At 38.8% G+C, this 27,204-nt stretch overlaps 1 protein-coding gene across 3 annotated transcripts in view; it reads left to right on the forward strand.

Annotated features, from left to right (window-relative positions):
- Positions 1–27,204, forward strand: part of LOC117986310 (blood vessel epicardial substance-like) — a 65,747-nt gene that overhangs the window by 1,450 nt on the left and 37,093 nt on the right. For all 3 annotated transcript variants that reach the window (XM_069501941.1, XM_034973141.2, XM_069501940.1), the window contains exon 2: positions 26,960–27,117. In XM_069501941.1, coding sequence (XP_069358042.1) covers positions 26,960–27,117 — 158 coding nt within the window. The remainder of the gene's footprint in view (positions 1–26,959; positions 27,118–27,204) is intronic.

The raw sequence follows: 27,204 nt of genomic DNA on the forward strand, positions 1-27,204 counted from the left end.
TCCAAACTTCATAGTTGCAGATCGTTCCTCTCTATACTGGGAACAATATGCAGACAAACTTCCAGCTTTTATAAAATAACGAAGTTCTGGCACGCGCTGGCTCTCTCTCATTATTATTATTTGATTACAGCCTTGACAAAAAAATTAATAGTGCAGTCTATGATGGAACATGGTCACACACAACACAACTTAATTAATTAAAGAAAGATTTAATGAACTAAAGTTTTTGACACCATCACATTATGTACAAAGTTACATAAGTTCTTCTTCTTATATTTACATACATAAGTTACTTTAATTATTTTAATAGTCTGCTGTAATTTGATAATATGTAATATGCAAAAGTATCACAAAGTTGCGCTAATTTATTCATTATCATCACAGTTAATAATATAGTTGCTATCACGAATTCTTATTATTGACTTGCCTTATCTTAATACCTTGTTGCATTAATAAATATTTAACATATTATTTACTACCTAAATACAAGATAATTTATCACTTCTAGTAATCTTATTAGAAGTGATAAATTATCTTAAAAGAATCTTAAAAGTAGGTTATATCACACAAAAAAAATTAAATTGTGGTCATGAACTTATAATTAGTATTTTCAATATTCGAAGTAAGATAACTATATCAAGTTGGGTATCATATCAAAAGAATTTTTATTATGATATTTTTATGCATCATTGTTTTTGAATTGTCTTGCAAAAGTTTGAAAAAATACGACTGGTGTAGTATGGAACCGTCCGTGCGCGAGCCTGACTCGCACTCGGCCGGTTTTTCATTGAACTATCTATGCTTAGCTATAATAACTAACTGCATCAGCTGATATGCCACATGCAAAGTGTTGAGACTGTTAACCAGAGGCGAATTGAATGCCGAGAGCGCCCTAGGCAAGCACCTCATAGGCGTCCCTCTAGCAGCCATATTAAAAAAATTACTAATTTCGAAAGAACGATGAATCGTATATAGTCCGCGACAGATTGAGATGGCAATCGGGGTATGAGGCGGGGGGCCACCCCGCACACCCACACCGAGTTAGCGCGGGGGCTGTGCGGGTGTGGAAGGCGTTTCCTCCTCGATTGCCATCTCGACCTGTAGCGTATTGTAATTGCAAAGTTAGTAGTTGGCTTTGCTATAAAGAAGAGGCGGTCAGTCCAAGATTTTGCATAGAAAAGAAGAAATCTGAAGCGCAGACTCAATAATCCAACTCTACATGATCGCGCGCGCCCCTTCGTAATCTCGCGCCCCTAGGCACGTGCCTAGTTTGCCTTAGGGATAATCCGCCTCTGCTGCTAACCCTTGTTTGTGCTGCTGTATCTGCCACAGAATTTGACAAGGAACTGTGAAGTGGAGGCAAACAGATCGGAGACGGTCGCAGTGATTCAGGGATATCAAGGACCTGCATAGCCCCAAAGAAGAAGAAGAAAGAACCCTTGTTTGTTCTGGACCTGGCAACTAAAACCTATCTTTGAGTTAAGATATCATATTAATCTTCGTAAACAAAAACCCCCCTTTCGTAAACAGATTGCAATAACAAAGATGGGGGTGCATCAATATTTGGCAGCAAGCGTTTGGCTCAACAATGAATCATATTGGTTTCGAAAGTCGATAGACATGGAAGGGGCATACGGTGCGCGCAATCGAGGCCTTCTATTGCAGTTTTTGGTCCAAGTGATAAGGAACTTTTATCAAAAGCCTGAGAAGTCTCTAAATATATAAAAGGATTGACTGACTGATCTATCAACGCACAGCTGAAACTACTGGACGGATCGGGCTGAATTTTGGAATGCAGATAGCCAATTATGACGTAGGCATCCGCTAAGAAAGGATTTTTGAAAATTCAACCCTTAAGGGGGTGAAATAGGGGTTTGAAATTTATGTAGTCCACGCGGACGAAGTCGCGAGCATAAGCTAGTCTTGTCATAAGCAATTGGGGTGGTGCACTTGCGATGGTACTAGCAAAATAAAAATAAACTTCTGAACCGCTTTTAATGTGACGTCACAATGATTTGACGTCCTTTTTTAGTTTAATCAATAATTTAAAATGGTTATTACACTTAAAACTAAGGAAGGGCGTGAATTTTACGTATTTTGGAAGACTCTCTATTTAATAATCACTGTAATCAAACGTAAGACTTCGTTATATGCCGTCGAAAATGCTAACCACTAGACCTAGGAGGCAGAGTGGAGGCTGAACTGCTTATATCCTATCACTTGAACCACCACTTCTTGCATGGAAGCCTATTGCCCAACTTGCATGACAAATATTGTTGCCGTATAACTAATTGTTTCTCTGAGCAACTCTCGCCTATTCGCTAATTGCTTTAGCAATCGCATGAATACGTAATAGTTATGCCGATTTAAAACAGTTTCAGGAATAAGGCCTATTTAAACTAATTTTAATTTGCACGATAATTTTTCCTCTTGTGTTCCGACAGCGATCTTTAAATATTACACTAGATGGGGTGCTTCATAGTAACAACATGTTCTAACGAACATCGGTGTCCGTAATACGCTTTAGACGCAGTCAAAATTACATGAAGGTACGCAATAAATGAAATACGTAATAGCTCAGCGGGCTATGGAGCGGGCTATGTTGGGTATCTCTCTGTGGAACAAAATCCGTAGGAGAGAGAACCAGGGTGACCGACATAACCAACGAATTAGTCAGCTGAAGTGGCAGTGGACAGACCACGTCTGCCGCAGAACCGATGGCCGATGGGGCCGACGTGTTCTGAAGTGGAGACCGCGTATCAGCAAGCGCAGTGTGGGACGACCTCCAACCCGCTGAACTGACGACCTTAAGAAGGTAGCGGGAAGTGGGTGGATGAGGAAGGCGGAGGATCGTGTGTGGTGGCGCGCTCTTGGGAAGGCCTATGTCCAGCAGTGGACGCAAACAGGCTGATTGATTGATTGACGTAATAAATTAAAATAATAACGTAATAAGTAAAGGAGAATCGGCAAAAACGTGCAGAAATCACTTCAATCGAAAAACTTTGTCATAACTTTATCCCCGTAAACCTTAAAATGGACAAATCTGTTAACTAGAAGAACTAGGGTAATTGGGTGCCTAGTTATCAACATTTTCAAAAACTATTGCTGTGAAACGGGACCCGGAACTTGTCCCACAACTAAAAATGTTCCAAACTTTTAGTATTCGTCAATTGACAAATAGAGGACACAAAGGTCTGCTGAAGAAAAAATATTGCTCCGAAAGTTCAACCAATTAAATAAATAGATATCAATAAAATCATCATAATCCTTTGTCCCATCCTAAAATCGTCGTTTCATCAGAAGCGCAGATTGGGGCAGTCCTTGGGGCAGAAATCAGACACTGCACTTTCCAAGCCAAGCCTTATGCTTCATCTAACCCCAAGTAAGACCGGGTCTTTTTGATAGCGTCATCAAGAATGGTACCTAGTTACATCATCATTCACCAAGTTTGTTTTGGCCGTTCACGCTTTCTTTGGCCTTGCGGGTTCCAATCCAACGCCTGCCTGGTACATAATCATATGGTCGGATATTCGACGCGGTGTAACTAATTGGAAACTTCCTACAATTTGATTACGATCGAACTTTTTTTTGTCGCCTCTGGGTTCAAGGTTCTTCTTGTTTGCTATTTTTTCTAGGCTATGGATAGTAAAACAATCCATTAGGTTGCGTAATGTGGTTACCGCACCTGTCTAGTGATCGGAGCCCGTTTACTGGTTAACATTGACACCTTATTATATTACTTACTGTAAATAGCCTTTGAACTACTTACTCTTTTCTCGGTAAAATATGCCAATACTAGATGATGCCCGCGACTTCGTACGCGTGTATTTAGGTTTTTAAAAATCCCGCGGGAACTTGATTTTCCCGGATCAAAAGTATGTCCTTCCCCGGGATGCAAGCTATCTCTGTACTAGATTTCATCAAAATCGGTTAAACTGTTGGGCCGTGAGAAGCTAGCAGACAGACAGACACTTACGCATTTATAATATTAGTATGTATAGGTAAACAACATTTTACTCAGCTTCTTGTCTATAGTTATTCCTCTCGCTTGAATTGGACTTGTGTGCATCTTATCAATAACAGAACGAACTCGCTACTAACTGACGCAGCCTTCAATAGTTTCCTGACAAAGACCTGAATGGTTTTAATTTCTAAGTACTTATTGAAAAAAATATTTTCATTAGTTTTTTGGGAATTCCGTGATAAAAAATTCCCTACGGTAGGTACTTACCTATTCACGAAATACTTTACGTAAATATTTTGTTACATTTTCCAGGCTCCCCTATTAAGCAAGTCTCTTCTTCCTAATTTGTTATGTTTGTTTTTTAGGATCTTCTAATTCTCTTTTCTTCCTAATTTGTGATCATGTTTTGTTGATTTTTCTTTTCTTGGATAGTTAGTTAGTTACTCTACAATATTCAGCTTAGTTAGGGGCTCACTATGATCTTCATATCGTAAGGTAGGTTATAAGTAAGTAAATTTGTCTAAGCGGTTTTACTTAAACCGTTTCATATTCGCTAAAGTAGGTCGTGACCTGACCAATTGCTCCACCTCTAACTACTCTATAATGCATAGAATCGGCTCTAAACAAAATTTACCCCGCGCGTAAACCATTTATTTACTGCAGGATATAAACTATATCTCGGTAAGGAAATGGCGAATCCGTTGGCGCGGGCTTTTATATGACAACTAGCTGACCCGATCCGGCTTCGCTCGGGTGGAATTTAGAAAATCGAGGTGGGGGTTGAATTTCCAAAAATCCTGAAACACGTATTTCTTCATCTGTGACCGAAAACCCAAATACAATTTTCATGGAAATAACTTGAAAACTGACGGACTTTCATACAAACTTTCATCCCCTATTTAACTCACTTAGGGGTGGAATTTTGAAAAATCCTTTCTTAGTGGATACCTACTCTTTACAAAGAATACACCCTCAAAATTTCACGTCTCTAGGACCAGCGGTTTAGTGTCAGTCAGTCAGTCAGAACTTTGAATTTTATATATTTAGATGACTAGATTTTGCCCGCTCGTTTGCTCGCTATTCATATAAAGAAAATCTTAACATGGTTTATGTTTTTAAAAATCCTATAAGTACGTTTCTCGTTTTTATAGGCTTTTCCAATTTAAAAACCATCCTCTGTTCAGCTCTAAAATGCGTTACTCCCATCTTTGAGCCCATCTGCCCATCCACTGTACCAAATTTTATCAAAATCGGTTGAACGGGTGAGCCCTGAAAAGCTAACAGACAGACACACTTTCGCATTTATAATATTAGTATCGATAAAAACTACTTACGTATTACGATACTTTTTTCACAACACCGTGAAGTATAACTTCTCTGAATGACGAATCCCACCTTCGATTAACCGTTTGCTGTATAAAGAACACCTGTGATACAGGTTATTTAAGCTGTGAGTCAAGTTAAACTTGAAGTCCAGGTGACCACTCGAAAGGTGTTAAGTTATGCAGATTTAATTGCACCAAAATCTGACTAACCAGTTCAAATCGGTTAAAACCGGTTTCGCGCGTCCGTCTGTTTTAAAGATTTCTCCAGATATGATTGGCGTAAAAAATTGGAATAATATTTCTGCCATTATTTTTTGTACCTACATAATATAATATTATGTAAAGTATCTTTTTGTAGATGAAATGAAACCACTTTTTAGGGTTCCGTACCTCAAAAGGAAAAATGGAACCTTTATAGGAAGTACCCTATAGGTCAAGAAAACTTATAGGGTACTTCCCGTTGACCTAGAATCATGAAATTTGGCAAGTAGCTTTACCTGTATATTCTAAAACAGATTTTTATTTAATTTAAGCATCGTTTTAGATTTATCGTGCAAAGTGTCGAAAAAATACGATTGTAGTACGGAACCATCGGTGCGCGAGTCTGTCTCGCACTTGGCCTGTTTTTTAAAACCTTTTTGACATCATGAACTGTACGTTTGTTTCGAGATAGTTTACGGTTTGGATATTATAATATGGGCCTGTACGAGTACATTGTTCTTTATAGTTCGACAATATGAGATGACCTACATTATATTTATTTTTATTTTTATTTTATTTTATTTATTTTATATCTTATTAGAACGGCAGTGCCACTTACACTAACTAGATAATTATAATAAATTTAAATACAAATAAAGGTACAAGAAAAAAGACATAAAATACAAAACGATAAAAGATCAAAGGATTTTGAATATGTACGCTGAGAACATTGAATGACATATTTATTGCCCATATTATATTTAAAGCGTTGCATAGATCCCTCGGTATTTTAGTAGTGCCCATTGATTCTAGGGTTTTAGGCTTCCAGAGCATTACTGTTCTAACTACATATACATTTTTTTTTTTAATATTCATTATAGGCAAACGCTTGACCACAAGCGTCCACATGTTATGTCATTGTCGTAGTTAAGTCCACTTCTGGACATAGGTTTATAGACTGCCTCACGTCCCGGTCTTGTGCTCACTATCCGTATCCAGACAGGAACTTTGAATAAGAAAACCACTCGAAAGTTGAAGTCATAAGCAGTGGGCAATAAATAAGCAAGTACCTTATTTCGTAGCATACTAAACACTCAACACTAAACTCAATCATTTGACAGGTGTTATCGAGTATCGACATCGTTATCAGTCATTAATCGTGAAATTAATCACCGTAATCGATTTTATTACAGACCTTCACGTATTATACTGATTGCTGATATTACTATATATATCCCAAGTTCGTAAATAAGGATACAGCGATAAATACGTTCGTAAAAGGCGTTTTGGATTTTATTGCCTTATATCGTACGTGACGAGGCTGACTTATTGGACTGGCTATAGGTAATGGGAATTTGGCGAATGTGACGTCAGATACATTATAACTTGGTTGTAAATTTTGTGGTACAAAACGAAGTACCTATTTAATATGTTTTTATTTTTTTAAGTAATGGACTTGAATTAGACGACCCTCTTATTCGGCATGATAGACTGATGTTGTAATGAGGATAGCGCGAAGTGGGAAAAAATAACCATTTATTCAAATTGGGTACCATTGTACACTTTTTGATTGTTAAGTAATTGTGGAATTTATAAGATATTGATTAATGGTGATAATTAATTACGTACTAAATCTACGAGGGTTCCAAACGCGCCCTGGTCTGAGATGAGAAGCTGGATAAGGAAGGCTGATGAAAGTCTTCGTCGAGTCTTACTAAGGAAGGCCTAGGTTCAACAGTGGACGTCCACAGGCTGATAATATAATGAACTCTTATAAAGACTGAAATATCGCGATGCGATAGGTAGCTGTAGAGATTTTATTCTGCTTTAGGGCGTTTGTGCACTCATCCGTGATTTTACGGATCCGTGAAAAAAATACGAATTGAATGTACGTATTTGTACGACGGTCACTTCGAAGAATCGCGGATACGGATGAGTGCACAAACGCCCTAAGGATGTACCGAGAAACTTTGCTTCGTACTTCTATTCGCATTTTGTTGGAACATTTTGATCCCGACTTTCCATAATTTTTGTAATACAAGGGCAGAGTTGTTGAATGCCAGACAGTATAATGCACTTACTGCACGCCACAGTGCTATAGCAATAACCATAGTAGCAGTCATAATTTTGTCAACGACCTTACGCGAACGCGGTATTGATCGAGTAAAACATAGTCCCCAAAGTCACTTGGAAATTCGAGATCCTTAACTCCCTTGTCGGTGCGAAACCTTGTTAATATCACAATTTATTACTTTACATGTAAATTGTAAACACTGCTCGAAAATTCTTTGATGAAGCAAAACAACACTACTTCGACCAGTCTTGTTATCTAAATATATAAAAGGAAAAGGTGACTGACTGACTGATATATCAACGCACAGCTCAAACTACTAAATTTGGCATGCAGATATGACGAAGGCATCCGCTAAGAAAAAAAAATTGAAAATCCAACACCTAAGGGGGTGAAATAGGGGTTCGAAATTTGTGTGGTACACGCGGACGAAGTCGCGAGCATAAGCTAGTAAAATATAATTTTATTGTTGTCACAATTGGTTCAATTTGTCTTAGTGCTGGTTGTTCTGGACCCCCACTCACTATTATCCAATCGAAGCTAGCCTGAACTGTTCCTTGATTGGACAGAGTTCATCGGTCCTCCTGCAAACCCCCTTTTGTCTTTATTCGGGCATATACATCATGACCGAGCATCATGTGGTCAGTGGCGTGCACAAGATTTCAAGCCAGGGTATGCATTTAGGTATGAACTTATTTTCCGGCAGGTTTTAATGAAAAATAAGCATTGATTTATTACAACGAGGGTAAGCAGTGCGTTTATGCCTCTATCAGCTGCACGCCACTGCATGTGGTGCTGGAGACGCCTCTTAGGGATAAACTGGACTACACGTCGTATTAAACGTCTCCATGCTCAAAGAAATGAAAACACATAAATCAAAAGCTTTCGTCAAATTCCATTTGTAAAATTGTGGCTTTGGAAGTCGGTTTTTTTGAAATAATTAAACCCTTACGAGATTTTGGTTGGAGCGAGCTGGCCTAAGAGATTTCTATCAGAAAACTACTGAACTGGGAACCTCCTTCTTTTTGGAAATCAGTTAAAAATAGAACTGAGCTTTTAAGTCCTAAATAATTATTAAACCTTATCGGTATTTAAATAAAATCAAATCAAATTAATGCAGCAACGTTTTTGTACCGTAGTCGCTATATTATTTTGGCAAACCTCCCGCAAGCTTTCCAGTTTCAGACTTTATCGAGTCGCATCACGTTTCTCATACCGATTTATGACGTTTACGTAAAGTTTTCGTATAGTTTGGTTTGCTCGCCCATACTGGTATCGGGTAGAGTAAACATACTCTTAACATTAAACAAATGTAAAAATCTATCTTTGGACTGTGTATGTTGAACTTGCTTTTGAAGACTAGCTTGTGTTCGTGACTTCGCCCGCGTAGACCCTTATTTTACCCCCTTAGGGGTTGAATTTACAAATAATTGTAGCGTTGAGAGCAATCCGATGTTTTACGGTGTTTTTTTAATGGTGCTTGATTTGGTTGCTTGTGTTGATGCTTTGTAATTTATGCTTATTTGTTAGGTTTCTGTAATACAGGATCAAGATCATCATGGTCAACCCATCACTGGCTCACTACAGAGCACGGGTCTCCTCTCAGAGTGAGAAGGGTTTTGGCCATAGTCTACCACGCTGGCCATGTGCGGATTGGTAGAGCTCACACACCTTTGAGAACATTATGGAGAACTCTCAGGCATGCCGGGTTTCTCACGATGTTTTTCTTCGGCGCTGAAGCAAGTGATATTTTTTGATTAAAACGCACGTAACTCCGAAAAGTTAGAGGTGCGTGCCCGGAATCCAACCCCCGACCTCTGATTAGAAGGCGGACGACCTAACCTCTAGAGTCTAGGCTACCATAGGATACTATAGGATTATTCATCATCATGTGTGAAGACCCGTCAAGGGAGTTCAAAACCCATAGGGTACTCCGTAATTCCTGTTGATCAAGAATCATGGAATTTTTTAAACGTTTAAACTACCGTCAGTGATTTCCATTATAAATACTATCTGTCCCGGCTTACTCACGTGTGTAGTCGACGTTAGCCCGACTAGTTTCGAACCCATACGGGGTCCTTTTTCAAGGGAGTCCGTCCGCGCCCGCGCCGCGGTTTTGACTGCCGCGCGCGGGCAAAACCGCGGCGCGGGCGCGGACGGACTCCCTTGAAAAAGGACCCCGTATGGGTTCGAAACTAGTCGGGCTAACGTCGACTACACACGTGAGTAAGCCGGGACAGATAGTATTTATAATGAATTTTTTAAATTTAGCACAAGTAAAGGAAAAAATCCGAAAACCGTGAATTTGTGGTTACATCACAAAAAAATTAGTTTCATATTGTCTTGTACGATAGTTCGGAACTTTTCGTGTGCGAGTCAGACTCGCACTTGGCCGGTTTTTATTTACTTGTGTCAGTTATACTCAGTCATCTTCGCAACAAAGGCAAGGGAATTTTACTGCTTTTATACTGTCCCTGTCTCGGAGAGCTCTGAAATGATACTGTAATTTACGTCGCTCAAATTATAACGTTGAGAGCAATCCGATGTTTTTTACGGTGTTTTTTACTGGCGCTTGATTTGGTTGCTTGTGTTGATGCTTATTTTTTAGGGTTCCGTAGAGAAAAACAGGAACCTCAACGGATCACTCGTCGTCTGTCTGTCTGACTGTCGTGTCTGTGACCTTCAACGGAATCTAAACTATACATAGATACTTTCCGTTGACCTAGAATCGTGAAATTTGGCAGCTAGGACTATCTCAAAGATCTCAAAGCACAAGTAAAGGGTAAAGTCCTAAAACCGTGAATTTGTGGTTACATCACAAAAAGAGTGTTATTTCTTAAAGGATAGAAAGAACCGTTCTGTGCAAGTCAGACTCGCACTTGACCAGTTTTGTTGTTGTGGGGGATGAAAGGACCTCACCTAGGTATCTCTCTCTACTCTATCATACATACCCCTTTTGGTTTCTACACGGCATCGTGCCGGAATGTTGAATCGCTTGGCGGTACGGTTTTGCCAGTAGGGTGGTAATTAGCCACGGCCGAAGCCTCCCACCAGATCAGACCAGAAATTTAGACATTATAAATTTTAAACCCCTGAAAGGAATCGAACCCTGGCCCTCCTACTAACAAGACCACAGTGCTTACCACTGCGCCAGGGGGAGGTCGTGATCCTAAAGCAGAACTTAAGAACCTATATTGATCGAATTAATCCATACATTAACCAGTGGTAAATTAAACTAGTTGACGATTCAAAAGCACTTGTAAAAGTTTACTTGAATAAAAATCTTTTCTATTCTCTCTTATTTTGCTCTTTGAAAACACATGGTTTCTATCGACTGAGTCTTGGCAAACGTCTAATGTGTGAAGTATTGAAGTAAAGTCCGCACTCCATTCATCATAACCAGCATAGTGGCCACTGGCCCACTATCCTACTAACCCGGTCTTAACGCCATCTGACGTCACACCTCTCGATTCTCTGATATTTATGATATAATTCCGCGTAACATTTTGTACCTTCTACTCAGGTACTTACTTTCTTAGTTCATTATAGTATATTGAGACAGTCACCAATTAGCCGCACGAACTGTCTATCTACTCTTCATATTGTTTTATGACTCCAAATGAGAGTGAGGGAATAGAGAGTGCACTTTGTTTGCGCAATAGTTACCTCTTCTGAAATTCGGTCGTCGTTCACTGCTGAACATTTTTATTTAGTCTGATAAAAGCGGGCTAACCTGGAAGGAGTATGGCAGTTTTTACTAAACCCTTTGGTTTCTATACAGCATCGTACCGGAACGCTAAATCGCTTGGCGGCACGGCTTTGCTGGTAGGCATAAAGGTACACAGGCCTTTTGTACGAACTTTTACACTTCCGCCTGGATCCAGCGGCTTCCTGCGACTCTTTCGATGTCATCAAAATTCGATCAGCGCGCAGCGGGTCGATTTCGTAAAAACTGCATCAATCATTATTACAATCTCAATTGTTGTGATTGGCTGAATTTGTGCGATTCTTGTTGCAACAATGCATTGTAGCCAATAGTGAGCGAGCGTCAACCAATCAGAGGTGATTGCGATCGTGACATTGTTGCTGTCATTCTACCGCCATCGAACAGAGAACATTATAATTGTAGATTTTGATATAAATCTCGGTCCTATATCAAATGTACAATACTTATGACCGAGTAGTTCGCACTCCACACGCCGGGGTTAGTGGGGCATCGCGAACGCCTCAATGACGTCACAATCCGATGTTCTGATTATTGTGATGTAATTCTCTGCGTAGCGTCTGTGGACGATGAGGATTATGTCGCAAATCAATAGTGTACTTATAAGTTACAAGACCCCCTGACCCCCAAGATTGATCTTAGTCCAAACTGCTTGGAACATTAGGTTATCGTACCCGTGGTTTAAGGTTGCAAAAAACCGGCCAAGTGCGAGTCAGGCTCGCGCAACTAACGTTCGGAACAGTACTGTCGTATTTTTTAGACATTTTGCACGATAATTCAAAAACTATGATGCATAAAAATAAATAAAAATCTGTTTTAGAATGTACAGGTGAAGACCTTTCATATGACACCCCACTTGATATAGTTATCTTACTTCGAAAGTTGAAAATATGAATTATTAGTTCATGACCACAATTTAATTGTTTTGTGTGATGTAACCACAAATTCACGGTTTTCAGATTTTTCCCCAAATGTCAGCTATAAGATGTACCTACCTGCCAAATTTCATGATTCTACGTCAACGGGAAGTACCCTGTAGGTTTCTTGACAGACCGACGACAAAGTGATCCTATAAGGGTTCTGTTTTTCCTTTTGAGGTACGGAACCCTAAAAATCCCGTTTATCCGTTGCTCCGTTGCGATGTGATTGAAGGACAAACCAATATACCTACAAACAAACTTTCACATTTATATTAGGGGTAGTGATAATGATAACAACTGGTCTATGGGTGATTTATGGTATCAACAGATATTACTTAGCGTATGTAAGTATGTAACTTTAATATTTCAAATATCTGGGTACATATAAAAATAATTAAATTAAAAAGTGCTGACATTTTGCTGCGTGACACGTGCCATTACAAAGAGTGCTGCAGTGCATCGAGTTGAAAAAATATAACAAGAGTGATTTTTTTATGAACCACTTTTTTGGGTTCCGTACCTAAAAAGGAAAAACGGAACCCGTTATAAGATCACTTTGTCTGTCTGTCTGTCTGTCTGTCTGTCTGTCTGTCTGTCTGTCTGTCTGTCTGTCTGTCAAGAAACCTACAGGGTACTTCCCGTTGACCTAGAATCATGAAATTTGGCAGGTAGGTACATCTTATAGCAGACATTTGGGGAAAAATCTGAAAACCGTGAATTTAGGGTTAGATCACACAAAAAAAAAATGTGGTCATGAACTAATAATTAGTATTTTCAACTTTTGAAGTGAGATAACTATATCAAGTGGGGTATCATATGAAAAGTCTTCACTTTTACATTCTAAAACAGATTTTTATTTATTTTTATGCATCATAGTTTTTGAATTATCGTGCAAAATGTCGAAAAAATACGACTGTAGTACGGAACTCCCATTCCGCGAGCCTGACTCGCACTTGGCCGATTTTTTATGTTGAGGTAATGGTATGTAGAATCTTAGCTACCGATAAATAGGATTTATAAGGTGACGCCATAATCTACATAACCATCGAGATAGTTCAATGCTAGAAGAAAACATTTTTAGTCCCTGAAGAGATAACTTATATAAAGTTTATCTCATCATTAATGAACATAGAAACTTTGATGCTAAATCCATTTCTAGAAACTTTAAAGTAGGTCGCCGATCTAAACTGGAGCACTTGTCTTGTCTCAAAGTTTCGCCTTTTTTGTCACTTTATCATGGTATTTTATCGGCGATAGTTTTTACTGTAACTTTGTAAGATTTTCTTATAGTTTAAACTTTTACTAGATGATGCCCGCGACTTCGTCTCTCGGAGACTTCGTGGGAACTCTTTGATCTTCCGGGATAAAACCCTATGTCTTTCCCCGGGATGCAAACTATATCTGTACCAAATTTCGTCAAAATCGGTTGAACGGATGAGCCGTGAAAGGCTAGCAGACAGACAGACACACTTTTGCATTTATAATATTAGTATGGATTAGTTATTCTTTGAAAAATAATAAAGAGTTCAGAATGAGACACACGAAACTCAAACTCATTCATTCAAAATGGCTAACACTGTAATTATAGGTAGGTACTCTTTGAAAATCAATTGTATAACTTAAATAAGTGAGGCTATGGTGATAGTCTACCAATCCGCACTTGGCCAGCATGGTGGACTATTGATAATTCGTTCTCATGCTTAGAAGTGACTCGTGCTCAGTATTGGTCCGGCGATGGTTTTTGTTATTTTGGTTTAATCACATTTATTTCAATTCAATCACTTTCTAGGGGAGTTTTAAAAATAGTATTGGCCGTAAGTTAATCGAGCGTGGATGCGAACAAAAACTAGTTTTCAATAACGACGAAAAACCAGTAATTTCTTCAGTTTTGCCACTCCCACGTGGTTACGACTTACGTGTCTGTATAGCCGCATTCAATTTAAAAGTTTAGCAAAAACGTAAATTGACCATAGCTAATCTATCCTAGTTTGAATTGTATAGTTAGATCACCTTTTTTTGCTCCTTTTATTTTTACCTGGCGCGGAGGAATGCACGTCGTTTGACGAACCAGTCATGGCCTTTTTGCGTGCCGAAAATTGATGCTTCTGGGCTATTCCATTGGTCCTATGCCCGTCCAGCAGCAGTTTTTGTGTTATGCAGAGCAATGAATAGGTTAAAAGCTTTTGATTGTATACAATTAAATTGTTATGAAGTATCAGTTTTGTTTTAATGACGAACAAAAGGCGAATCTAATATTCAGAATTAAAAAGTAATTAGTGCAGGTGCCAGTATTTTTTTTAATACAATTTAAAACCCTGTTATCCTAAAAAGACATACTATTACCTAAGTGTACAACCGAAGATTATGTAAATAATAAATAAATAATTTATTGTTTCACCAAAATTACAACCAAAATTAGGTTAAGCCACCGATGCCTAAAATAAGTTGTACACTCGTGTTATAGGCATCAGTGCTCTCCCCTTACAGACTAGAATATTAAAAACAATAAAGGAATGAAAAAATGATAATAAAACGTGGATTTCACTCCATTTTACCAGCAATAATTACCTACTTATAGGTAGTACATGGCATAATCGGCGTGTGCTACTACGCTGAAAAAACCCACTTTAAACCATATTTGCATTATTGCCTTTCTAATGAAACTGGTTTGGGGCACCGCTTAGTTTCTTGCTGGTTGTTTTCGGCAAGAAGGGCATTCCGAACCAGCAGTGGTAGACTCTTTTGACGATTAAAAGCACTTTGTACAAGTTAATTTGAATAAAATCTAATCTTTCTATTTCTATACTTATCATTTAAAGGCTTTTTAATTAGTAAACTTCATCATCATCATCATCATGATGATGAAGTTAAAGAAACTTAATCCTCCTTAATTGATGGCTTTTCTACAATAATTCTTCAATACCTTACAAGTCTAGCTCTATTGATATATAATATATGGATATGAATTCCACTCTAACGCCGATATAAATCTAAACAGTTGAGTTTGTCACAGGAATGCCAGTTAGTTGCCTCTATAAAACCGTAAGCTGTATAGCTAATTATGGCATAACGAAGAAATGGTTTGCATTCAATCGCCCACGGTAGCGGTACCTTCATAGTTTTCCCATTAGTCAATGTATTGTTCTATTGCCTAGGTGCCTAGGGTTACAGTTGCAGCTGTTTATTTATTATATTAATTGATTTCTGTAATAAGTAAATTGACTTATATATTATTTCGTATGGACAGGGCCATTGAACAAACAAAATGGCACCGACTCAGTGGTGCTTTAGCACCAATTCAACCTTAGTGACGTCTGGATTTCAAACGGGTCGTTCATTAGTATCTAAGAGGTGGCGCAAATTTTTTTTTTAGTTTCAAAACTGTGAAAAATTTTGTTCGCTTGACCATATCTTGTCATTCATATCGATGAAGTAGGTAACTCTTCTTGTTGCAAGATAGGCTTGTGCTTGCCGACTAGGTATATATATATGCGTAAGTGTGTCCGTCTGTCTGTCTTTCTGCTAGCTTTACACGGCACAACAGTTTAACAGATTTGGATGAAATTTACTACAGAGTTAGCTTACATCCCGGGGACGGACATAGGCTTTTTACCCCGGAAAATCATAGACTTCCCACGGGATTCTTAAAGAAAGAAAGAAATAAAGAAAGAAAGAAGAAAGAAAAGACGTTTATTTACACAACTGTGCCACACATCACATCTTAAAACTAAGAGCTAGTTCTGGCGCTTCTTCCACCTGAGAACAAGCAAAAGAAGCGCGGGGAGGCCCATCCTCTTTACCGATTTATATGATTACGTCCCGGAAATTGACATAGACAACTTTTTATCTCGGAAAATCAAAGAGATCCCACGGGATTTTTAAAACCTAAATCCAGGCGGACGAAGTTGCGGGCATCAGCTAGTATATAATATTTTTGCCCTCGTTTTAGCTCTCTTCGGTTGATGCGGAATTATTTAATGAAAATCGCATCCCCAAAGTTCATAGCATGACATTTAAAGGTGATTGATTTTTTTAGGAACAGATTTTTTAATGTCAGGTTTCTAGTACCAGCGAACTCTAGCTTCAATAATAAGTAAAAAATGTTTGGTTGATTTGTTCGTCCGATTGAGTTGTAAAAACATATTATCTTCTCAAGCGCTCTCCATCTAAGGCTGCATCATCACTGATTGTTGCTAAGCGCTAGTCTATAAATAAATAAAAAGGTGGTTTGGGAGGTGTGAGATGGAAATTGGAATTCTCTGACTGAATACCTACAGTGAAGTCGAATGATGATAACAGTCGAATTTTGACTCATATTTTGCTTTGTTTTCATGAGAACTTTTCAAAAACACGATGATACAGATTGACGGTAGGAGCTTTTTAGTTTACATTAAAAAGCTTTGATTTTTAAAAAAAAATTACGTTTACTTAATAATTTAAGTACTAAAAAGTCAGATAGCTCAGAATATAAATAGTTCGTTTTTAGGGTTCCGTACCTCAAAAGGAAAAACGGAACCCTTAAGGATCACTTTGTTGTCTGTCTGTCTCTCTGTCTGTCTGTCTGTCGGTCTGTCAAGAAACCTACAGGCTACTTCCCGTTGACCTAGAATCATGAAATTTGGCAGGTAGGAAGGTCTTATAGCAGACAGGGGAAAAATCTGAAAACCGGGAATTTCTGGTTACATCACACAAAAAAAATAATGTGGTCATGAACTAATAATGAGTATTTTCAAAGTAAGATAACTACATCAAGTGGGGCATCATATGAAAGGGCTTCACCTGTGCATTCTAAAACAGATTTTTATTTATTTTTATGCATCATAGTTTTTGAATTATCGTGCAAAATGTCGAAAAAATACGACTGTAATACGGAACCCTCGTTGCGCGAGCCTGACTCGCACTGGGCGGGTTTTTGTTTTAGAGCCCGCTTTTAGATTTCACATAATCGGTATTCAAAAATTTCTTAACGAGTTTGTAAATGGCATCGAGAATTGATTTCATTCCAGTATTCGATTAAACGAGCTCCTTTTTGTCGATGGATAGATTGAATGCTATTCGCAAAATTAATTGTAGTCTACAAATTGTAAGAAAACTGATTGACTTGGTATTTAGTTTCGAGAAATGGATTTTAACCTACACTTTTATGAAGTGATCGAAGATTTTAGACGAGTAGGTATGTCAAGGTTACTTATTATGCTAAACTATCTCTGTTTAGAAATAAGCATTTCCAATATAATATTGTAACTTAATTTATTATTACTTTGTACAATTTCTTCAAAATAAAAATAAAATAAATAAACTAAGACAGTATCGAAAGAAAGAAGCCTTCATTTGGGGTACGAGTAATCCATACAAATATTATAAACACAAAAGTGTGTTTGTCTGTCTTGTTTGTTGTTTCTTGTTTGTTGTTTACCTTTTCACTTGCCTGACCGATTTTGACGTAAGTAGAGATAGTTTGCATTCCGGAAAACTTTTTATCCAGAACAATAACACACCTCCCACATCTCTACATATAAGTAGTTTTTTAAATAGTTAGGTATATTTAAAATCCAGATTTAGTTTTAGTTTTGGCTTTAACTTTTAGTCATACCAATATAATTCACCCTCACCACCTGGGTGTCTGGTGCACTTCGACCGTCCGCTGTGCCAGATCCTTTACACGCACGTGCAAACTGTGGAACCAACTCCCATCGGCGGTGTTCCCACTAGATTACAACATGGGGTTATTCAAGGGGCGGACCAACAGATTCCTAAAAGGCCGGCAACGCATCGAGTTCCTCTGGTGCTACAAATGTTCATGGGCGGCGGTAATCACTTAACATCAGGTGACCCGCCTGCTCGTTTGCTCGCTATCTCTATTTTAAAAAAACGGTCATTTTGGGCGATTCTCTTGTACACAATCTCTAAACTAAATTTACAGGTCTATCTAGTGCTATCTATCCTTTTCCGCAAGCAACATTATGAAAAGGATAGCCGGTTTAGTTTAGTTTAGAGATTGTGACAAAGGAATTAGCCACATTGTTATCTATAAACGTTTAACAAGAGTTATTGTCGTGTTCAAAAATGGTTATAGTGAAATATTACGCTCATTGTGTATTGAAATATGGTTGTCTGTTCACGTCTCTAAGTGCTTCCTTATTTAGCGTGACAAGCGACAAGTGCTAAATATCTCTCGCGATCAATTTGCGAGCGATTTGGGTTGATCACACTACATCAATCAGTGGGCGGAGTAAGATGGATGTTAGCAATAACCGTTCTCGGAGCTTGTTCGTGTTGTATTGGATAACATGTCAAATGTCAATGTCTCGTACCATTAGTTTAATCTTGTAAGGTTTTATCAGGATAACAACTTTAGCCTATCTGGTCTAAATTTCGGGCTTTAGAATTGGGATCAGTACCCTTACCTCTTAGAATAACAACTCATATAAATGCGAAAATGTGTTTGTTTGTTGGTTTGTTGGTTTATTGGTTTGTTGGATTGTTGGTTAGTCCTTCAATCAACGGTGCAACGGATTGACTGTTTTTGCATGGGTATAACCGTAGGTATAGATAAAGATCTGGAAAGTGACATAGGCTTCTTTTTATCCCGGAAAATCAGAGAGTTCCCACGGGATTTTTAAAAACCTAAATCCACGCGTATGAAGTCGCGGGCATCAGCTAGTCTATGTCCTTGGGATGTAAGCTAACTCTGTACCAAATTTCATAAACTGTTGGGCCTTGAAAAGCTAGCAGACAGACAGACGGACACACTTTTGCATTTATAATATTAGTATGGATTCTGACCCGTCAAAAGTAAGTAATTACATAAGTATATTGTAATTTGGACATAAAATACAGTATGGATAAAATATAATTCAATCCTGCCAGCTACACTATTAATATTATGAAAACAAATCGAACTTGTGTCCTATACTGAATTTTTATCATACCAAAAATGAGGGTTATTTTTCTGAAATATCAACATTTCTACGTCCCAGTTTAATATCGCGTGTGGTTCCTGGAAAACAAAACCATTGCAAGAATGAATATTTTTCTCCATCCCAAACCGTCTGGGAAGTACGTACTACTTCAACTTGGTACAGATGCGTACCAGTTTTATATGTTATGGTCTAGACGAGACGGGGCAAAGGGGCATGGGTTTAATAAAAACTGCCATTCCTCTTCCAGGTTAGCCCCCTTCCATCTTAGACTGCATCATCACTTACCACCAGGTGAGATTGCAGGCAAGGGCTAACTTGAATCTGAATAAAACAAAAAAAACAGACTCTAGAGTTCTGAGTTTAAAGTTCTGCATTCCGCGTTCACATTTTGCCCTAATTTAACTTAGCGGACATTTTTTAATTTTTAACATATGGAAAGTGACATAGGCTACTTTTTATCCCGGAAAATCAAAGAGTTCCCACGGGATTTTCAAAAACCAAAATCCACACGTACGAAGTCGCGGGTTTCAGGTAGTTGTCCTATAGTTTCAACGTATACACTGAAGTAGTCTGCTCCAATTTTTCTGTTCGATGTTGGTTTCGTTTCGGACCGTACAATGGAGACGAACAATATGGCGAGCTCTTTGAAAATAGCGATCCATTGTTTGAAGTTTTAAATTGTGCCGCCATTACTTTTAAGATTTCAGTGCAGAGGTGCGATAAACTGTTTTTTGAGAATAATTACGAGTTATATTTATTTACTGTTACTTTGTTATTTTCTTTTGAGTTAAATGTAAAATTATTTCATGATTTAGACATGATGCATTTATTGTTGAAGATTTTTAGGGTTCCGTAGCCGTTAAGTTAGAACATCTATTGTTACTGTGGCTAAACGAAAAATAACTTATCTATAAATAATAGCTACTTATTCATCCGCATATTTCATACCGCATTATCCTCGGCCTCTATTTAAATTTATCGATAAAGAAAACTAGGTGGATTGTGTCTGAGGAGTTGAAGACACGATTGTCCGATCTAGTAAATGATAATGTCTATCAGGACTGAAGCACGCTGGCGTGGATTGTATATCGTAGCGTAAAACAGTCGTCTGTCTGTCTGTCAAGAAACCTACAGGGCACTTCCCGTTGACCTAGAATCATGAAATTTGGTAGGTGGCTTATAGCAGACATTCGGAGAAAAATCTAAAAACCGTGAATTTGTGGTTACAAGTTATGGTCATGAACTGAAAATTAGTATTTTCAATTTTCGAAGTAAGATAACTAAATCAAGTGGGGTATCATATGAAAGGTCTTCGCGTGTGCATTCTAAAACACATTTTTATTTATTTTTATGCATCATAGTTTTTGAATTACCTATCGTGCAAAATGTGGAAAAATACGACTGTAGTATGGAACCCTCGTTGCGGGAGCCTGACTCGCACTTGGCCGGTTTTTTGATAACACAAAAGCTTGCTGATTAACTTCAATCTGACCTCAAAAAGATTAATGATGTGCTGATTAAAGTAGGAGTTATTTGCAGAATTCCATTATCTGGAATCCAGATAAATTATGATTGTAACTATCGTGAACGTTGAAAGGTGACTTAGTAAATTGGACTTGGAACATTTTATATTAGATACGTTACTTTACTAGCGTCCGGCCCCGGCTTTTCACGGGTAGCTTATTACTTTTTTTTGAAAAGTAAAATACAGCCTACTAGCCTATGTCCTTCCCCGGGATGCAAGCTATATCTGTACCAAATTTCATTAAAATCGGTTGAACGGATGGGCCGTGAAAGGCTAGCAGACAGACGGACAGACAGACACACACACAGACAAACTTTCGCATTTATAATATTATCGGATCGGGCTGAAATTTGGCATGCAGATAGCTATTATGACGTAGGCATCCGCTAAGAAAGGATTTTTGAAAATTCAACCCCTAAGGGGCTGAAATAGGGGTTTTGAAATTTGTGTAGTCCACGCTGACGAAGTTTGTTAAGTAAAATTGTTAAGTAACTATTTGCTTTTTAAAATAGTGTAAAAAGTGAATAAACTAACACCAATGGGTCAACTAAACAATAATGGGTTCCATAATATACTATTGATAAAGCTACTTGAATATGAAGCCCGCAATGGATGGTTTATGGGGCGGGTTATTGATTGGCATGGCAAGGTGTTGCACCCAAACGCAATGCCCCAATATTGAAATATGTTCGCCCTGATTCGCTTCACCCCCTTGTTGTTTAGTTCACATTGATTTTTATGAATACTAGCTTATGCCCGTGACTTCGTCCGCGTGGCCTACACAAATTTCAAATCCCTATTTTACCCCGTTAGGGGTTGAATTTTCAAAAATCCTTTCTTAACGGATGCCTTTGTCATAATAGCTATCTGCATGCCAAATAGCCCGATCCGTCTAGTAGTTTGAGTTGTGCATTGATAGATCAGTCAGTCAGTCATTCAATCAGTCACCTTTTCGTTTTATATATTTAGATTACGTCATGTTATACGAAAAACTAAGCTATAAGCTGTGATAGCCTAGTGGTTAGGACGTCCGCCTTCTAATCGGAGGTCGGGGGTTCGATCCCGGACACGCACCTCTAACTTTTCGGAGTTATGTGCGTTTTAATTAATTAAATATCATTTGCTTTAACGGTGAAGGAAAACATCGTGAGGAAACCTGCATGCCTGAGAGTTCTCCATAATGTTCTCAAAGGTGTGTGAAGTCTACCAATCCGCACATGGTCAGCGTGGTAGACTATGGCCAAAAACCCTTCTCACTCTGAGAGGAGACCCGCGCTCTGTAGTGAGCCACTGATGGGTTGATAATGATGATGATGATACGAAAAACAAACCAGTTTTTTATAGCCACTTAATGGTTTATTGTACCTACTGTACTTTTTCCCAACCTGGTGGTAGTCTTAATACTTATAATCACCTGCGCTATCCCGCATCGGGTTAGCGCGGGGGCTGTGCGGATGTGCGGGGCGTCCCCACCCCGATAGCCAGTGGCGTGCAGCTCATAGAGGCATAAACGCACTGCTTACCCTCATTGTAATAAATCAATGCTTATTTTTCATTTTACCTGCCGTGCTGCCTCAGTTACCTAAATGCATACCCTGGCTTGAACTCCTGTGCACGCCACTGCCGATAGCCATCTCGACCTGTCGCGTACTATAACTGTATTTACTTGTAATCACGTCGACAACAGCAAGTCATGTCAATTATTGCGTTTTGTTAATTTATTTCACAAACAATTTCAAGTCATGCGTTACCGACTTATCAGCTCTGCATATTGGTTTACCGTTTAAATAAATGCCCCAAATGGTATTGGAGTCAAAGTCGTACCCACCTTTCATTTCTGTATCGAATTGTGTCTAAATAAAATTGAAACTTGAATACTGTACGAGAGCGGTGTGCAGGCTCGACCGTACTAAAGGGAGATCTCCCACCGAGCGGTTGGTTGTGCTCGGTAGCGCTCGCTGGGCCGACGGTTGTATCTTGAAACTTCTATATCTTGTCTAGATTGCAGAAAACTCCGGTAGTGCGAGTACTGTCGGCGGTACATTTTGTTCGGGACGACGTCATCGATTGAACAGCGCCATCTAGTTTCTACTGTGGCAACCGCCACAATACCAGGAATGGAGAGACATTTTGCAAATTCAACATTATGAGAATTCAAAATTTTAGGAATTCAACATTTGAGCCTGAAGGAGACTGCCGACTCTAAATAAAAGTGATCCATTGTTTGAAGTTTAAAGGTATGATTCCGAACCACGCTGCACGCAGCAGCGCTGCCGCAACAGTGCTGTCACCTCCTGTCACAGTCCTGTCGTGGCACCACACGAGTAGATATTATAGACCAGAGGGGAAGCTTCACACTAGCTCACGCACACCACGACGTACCACGGACGCTCCGTGCGCCCAGTTTGGCGACAAACGGAGCGTCAGTGACACGTCGTGATGTGCGTGAGCTGCGCTAGAGTGAGTGAACCTACAGCCAGCCGCTAGTATGAAGCTTCCCCTCTGGTCTATATATCTACTCGTGTGGTGGCACTGCTGGTCCCCATACAATCTCTATAAGCTTATATGACATTACATTCCGAGCTAGGCAACAATGTTCCGCTACATTGCTGCCGCGACATTGCTGCCTAGCTCGGAATGTAATCAGTACCCTTATTATAAATGCGAAAGTGTGTTTGTTTGTTGGTTTATTGGTTTGTTGGTTTGTCCTTCAATCACGTCGTAACGGTCCAACGGATTTACGTGATTTTTTGCACGGGTATAGATAAAGACCCGGAGAGTGACATAGGCTACTTTTTATCCCGGAAAAGCAAAGAGTTCCCACGGGATTTTTAAACCTAATTCCACGCGGCCGAAGTCGTGGGCATTAGCTAGTCTCATATAAGCTGAGTAATCTAGCACAATCGTAGTAATCGTGCGAGGCACATCACTAAGGGGGCGGTACCCGTCCATGAAGTACAATATTATTTCTATGAAATTTTAACTTAAACAATACGAAACTTCATGGGCGTGAGCTGTCAAAAGGCCGTTCTTAAAATGGACAAGGTATATAAGTTTTAAGTTACTTAAGTTTTCGCATTGTAAGCACAAAAATTCGCTTTTCGTAAAACATAGCAAACTATTGTTCGCTACATATTTTTTTAAATAGAGATAGCGAGCAATCGAGGAGGCGCCCATGAACATTTGTAGCACCAGATGCTATTGAATGTTTTCCCCCGAATGTCTACTATAAGACCTACCTACCTGTTAAATTTCATGATTCTAGGTCAACGGGAAGTACTTAGTCTTTAGGTTTCTTGACAGACAGACAGGCAACAAAGTGATCCTATAAGGGTTCCGTTTTTCCTTTTGAGGTACGGAACCCTAAAAACATAAGAAATTAATGGATTTTGTTTTATTAACCAACTGTAATAGTTTAATTTTTTTTTAATAAATTCGCAAAACATTCGCAGCAACTTCGCGGAATGCGAATGCGAATATTCGTTACATCACTACTACACATTATGAGGCTGGAGTGCTGTTGAATATGCATCCTTTAAGGTGACGCAGTACGCTCGACCGAACCTGTTTGCTTTTCACTTGACATTGTATGAGAAAGGTGAGAGGCACGATGATTTTCACCGAAATCAAGGGTTTAGGAAAAGTATTTGTGAGAAAAAACTACTGAGTTTATGTTTGCAAAGTATAGTTATTTCTACTAATGAATAAATAAACTATCTCTAATGTTAAATTTCTTTAGAATTTTCATACCCCTAATATTATTTATTTAAACCCAAAGTTGTCATATATTTAGTGTTAAAATAGGAATTTTTGAGGCTCGTGACTTTAAAATCAATATTTTTTCAATGTTTCATATATCAATAAACTTAAATAATGACGAGATTAATCGATATAATCCTTAGTTTTGAGCGTACAGTATCAAATAATGTAGTAATTACCCTCCTACGTTTGTATGAAGAAATCACCGTCCTGAGCCCCCTTAACTGGGCGTCTCTTACCTTCGCTAATGTGCCGTCATATTTTTCAAGGTGTTCTGATAGCCTCTAATCTTATAAAAGATGTACATGTCATCCGGTAATCTGTTGTAAACATTCACTTTGTTTGTTAACAACAAGTAAGATATTTTTGCTTAGTAATTATCTCTACTTACTAAATTATGACGTTCATAATCTTATTTTATTTTATTTGAATTGAATAGAATATATTTTTATTCAAGTAAACTTTTACAAGTGATTTTGAATCGTCAACTAGTTTAATTAGAGCCTCAATGGCTCAACCGGTAAAGGAGTGGACTGTAAAACCGAGAGGTCGACGGTTCAAACCCCGCCCGTTTGCACTATTGTCAAACCTACTCCTAGCATAAGCCTGACGCTTAGTTGGAGAGGAAAGGGGAATATTAGTCATTTAACATGGCTAATTTTTTTTTTTTTTCTTGTCATTATCTGCAATCAGTCGGGGGACTATACGCAGATTTATTGTGCTGAATTTGCTATTGAGAAACGAGGGAGCCATTGGCCACTGCTCCCACGTTCATCAGATATCGAGCACATCAGCTCGTTTTAGTCTTTTTACTCTAGGGGCAGCTAGAAGTGAGTTGGCGAGTGGGTTTGGATGCTTGGCAAGGCGAACTTTGTGTTTTTTGGAGTACTTGTTTATTTCCTCGGAAACAGTTGGCATATCCAGGTACTGGTGCAATTCATCGTTGCGTGTAAACCAGGGCGCACTAGTTATTGTCCTTAGTATGTTGTTTTGAACCCTTTGAATCCGCATGATGTTGGTCTTACAGCTTGTGCCCCACAACTGTATGCCATACAGCCAAATGGATTTCAATATAGTGCAGTAAACAAGTACTTTGTTGTTAAGGGATAGCGTGGATTGCCGACCAAGCAACCAAAGCAGATTTCTGAATCGAGTGTTAAGTTCATTTCTTTTGTGATCTATGTGATACTTCCACGTTAGACGTCGGTCCAGATGAAATCCAAGATACCTGACGCAAGTCGTTGTTGGCAAATACTAACTGCTAATATTCTTAAAAAAAAAAATTACCTTACCAGTGGTTCGGAATGCCGTTTCTACAGAGAAGAACCAGCAAGAAACTCGGCGGTTGCTCTTTTCTAGTGATCAAGTTACAATATTATTATACCACACTGTACAAGCAATTGCAGCCCCGCTTGCATTGCTGGAGCGAGTCAAATCCAGGTTTTTTTATCATTTCATAGTCTTCGACTGTATAATATGCTTTTGTAGGAGCATATTTGATTTAATAAGATAAGTATAATATGCTTTTGTAGGAGCATATTTGATTTAATAAGATAATAATCTTTTACATAATAGAGCTAGATACTACACTACATCAGCTGTTGTGATTTCGATTCTATTTAATTTGTCGCAGTGCTTCACTCCGGAAACAGTTGACGAATGATTGGATAACAATGAATTTCCTTATTTTGCCAAAGACGAGCTATTTTGGAACCTTTCCAGAGATATCTGCATCTACACCGAACAATACATTACCAGAGTGTCGCATTTGATGCAAAATTTTGACCTATAAATTTTACCATAAGGTTGATTTTAAATTAAAATTTTAAATTAAAATAAAATTAAAAATTTAATGCTCCTACGGTAGTAATGTTATATGTTGTTTACTAAAATCTAAATATATATCCTAAAAGGAAAACGTGACTGACTGACTGACTGACTGATCTATCAACGCACAGTTGAAACTACTGGACGGATCGGGTTGAAATTTTGCAGATAGCTATTATGACGCAGGCATCCGCTAAGAAAGGATTTTTGAAAATTCAACCCAGGGAGTTGAATAGTCCACGCGGACGAAGTCGCGAGCTAGTAGATGATATAAGCAACTCAATGCTATGCTTGGAGTTTTTCTACATGGTCAAGTCAGGAATGAGAAAATCCGTAGGAGAACCAGAGTAACTGTCATAGCTTAGCTGAAGTGGCAATGGGCAGGGCACATAGTTCGAAAAATAGGTAGACGTTGGAGTCCCAAAGTGCTAGAATTGCAACCTCGTACCGGAAAGCGTATAGAGTTGAAAAAACCCCCCGGCGACATCAAACAAATCGCAGGGAGCCGCTGGATTCAGATTTCCCTACAAGAGACCTTAAATTTTTTGTACAAGCTATTTATGTAGTAGCTTTTCAGTAGTTCGTCATTATGTACCTACTTAGGTAATAACTGCATAATAAAAGTCTAAATGTAAAGTTTTTCCGATCCATTAGTCTTGTTATTTGTATTGGACTTTGCAAGGTTAAAACTAACTCTCTTTACCTTTCCCATTGTTCCAGGTGTATATAGCACTGTTCAAGCCGCTGCGTGTCTCGCGCCGGCAGTTTCGACGTGTGCTCATGTGCATGAGGAACGTGAGGCATCTCAAGTGCCACGAGCTGTACGCGCATGAGAAGGTCACCAAAGTGGACAGCCTCTCCCTGGTGCTGTCGGGCAAGTGAGTACTTTCACCTCCAGTGGCGTAACTAGGTAACCAAGGGCCCTGGGGCAAATCAAAAAATGGGGCCCCACTGCTATCGAAACT

The sequence above is a fragment of the Maniola hyperantus genome, chromosome 11, assembly GCF_902806685.2.
Source record: "Maniola hyperantus chromosome 11, iAphHyp1.2, whole genome shotgun sequence".
NCBI classification, from domain to species: Eukaryota; Metazoa; Arthropoda; class Insecta; order Lepidoptera; family Nymphalidae; genus Maniola; species Maniola hyperantus.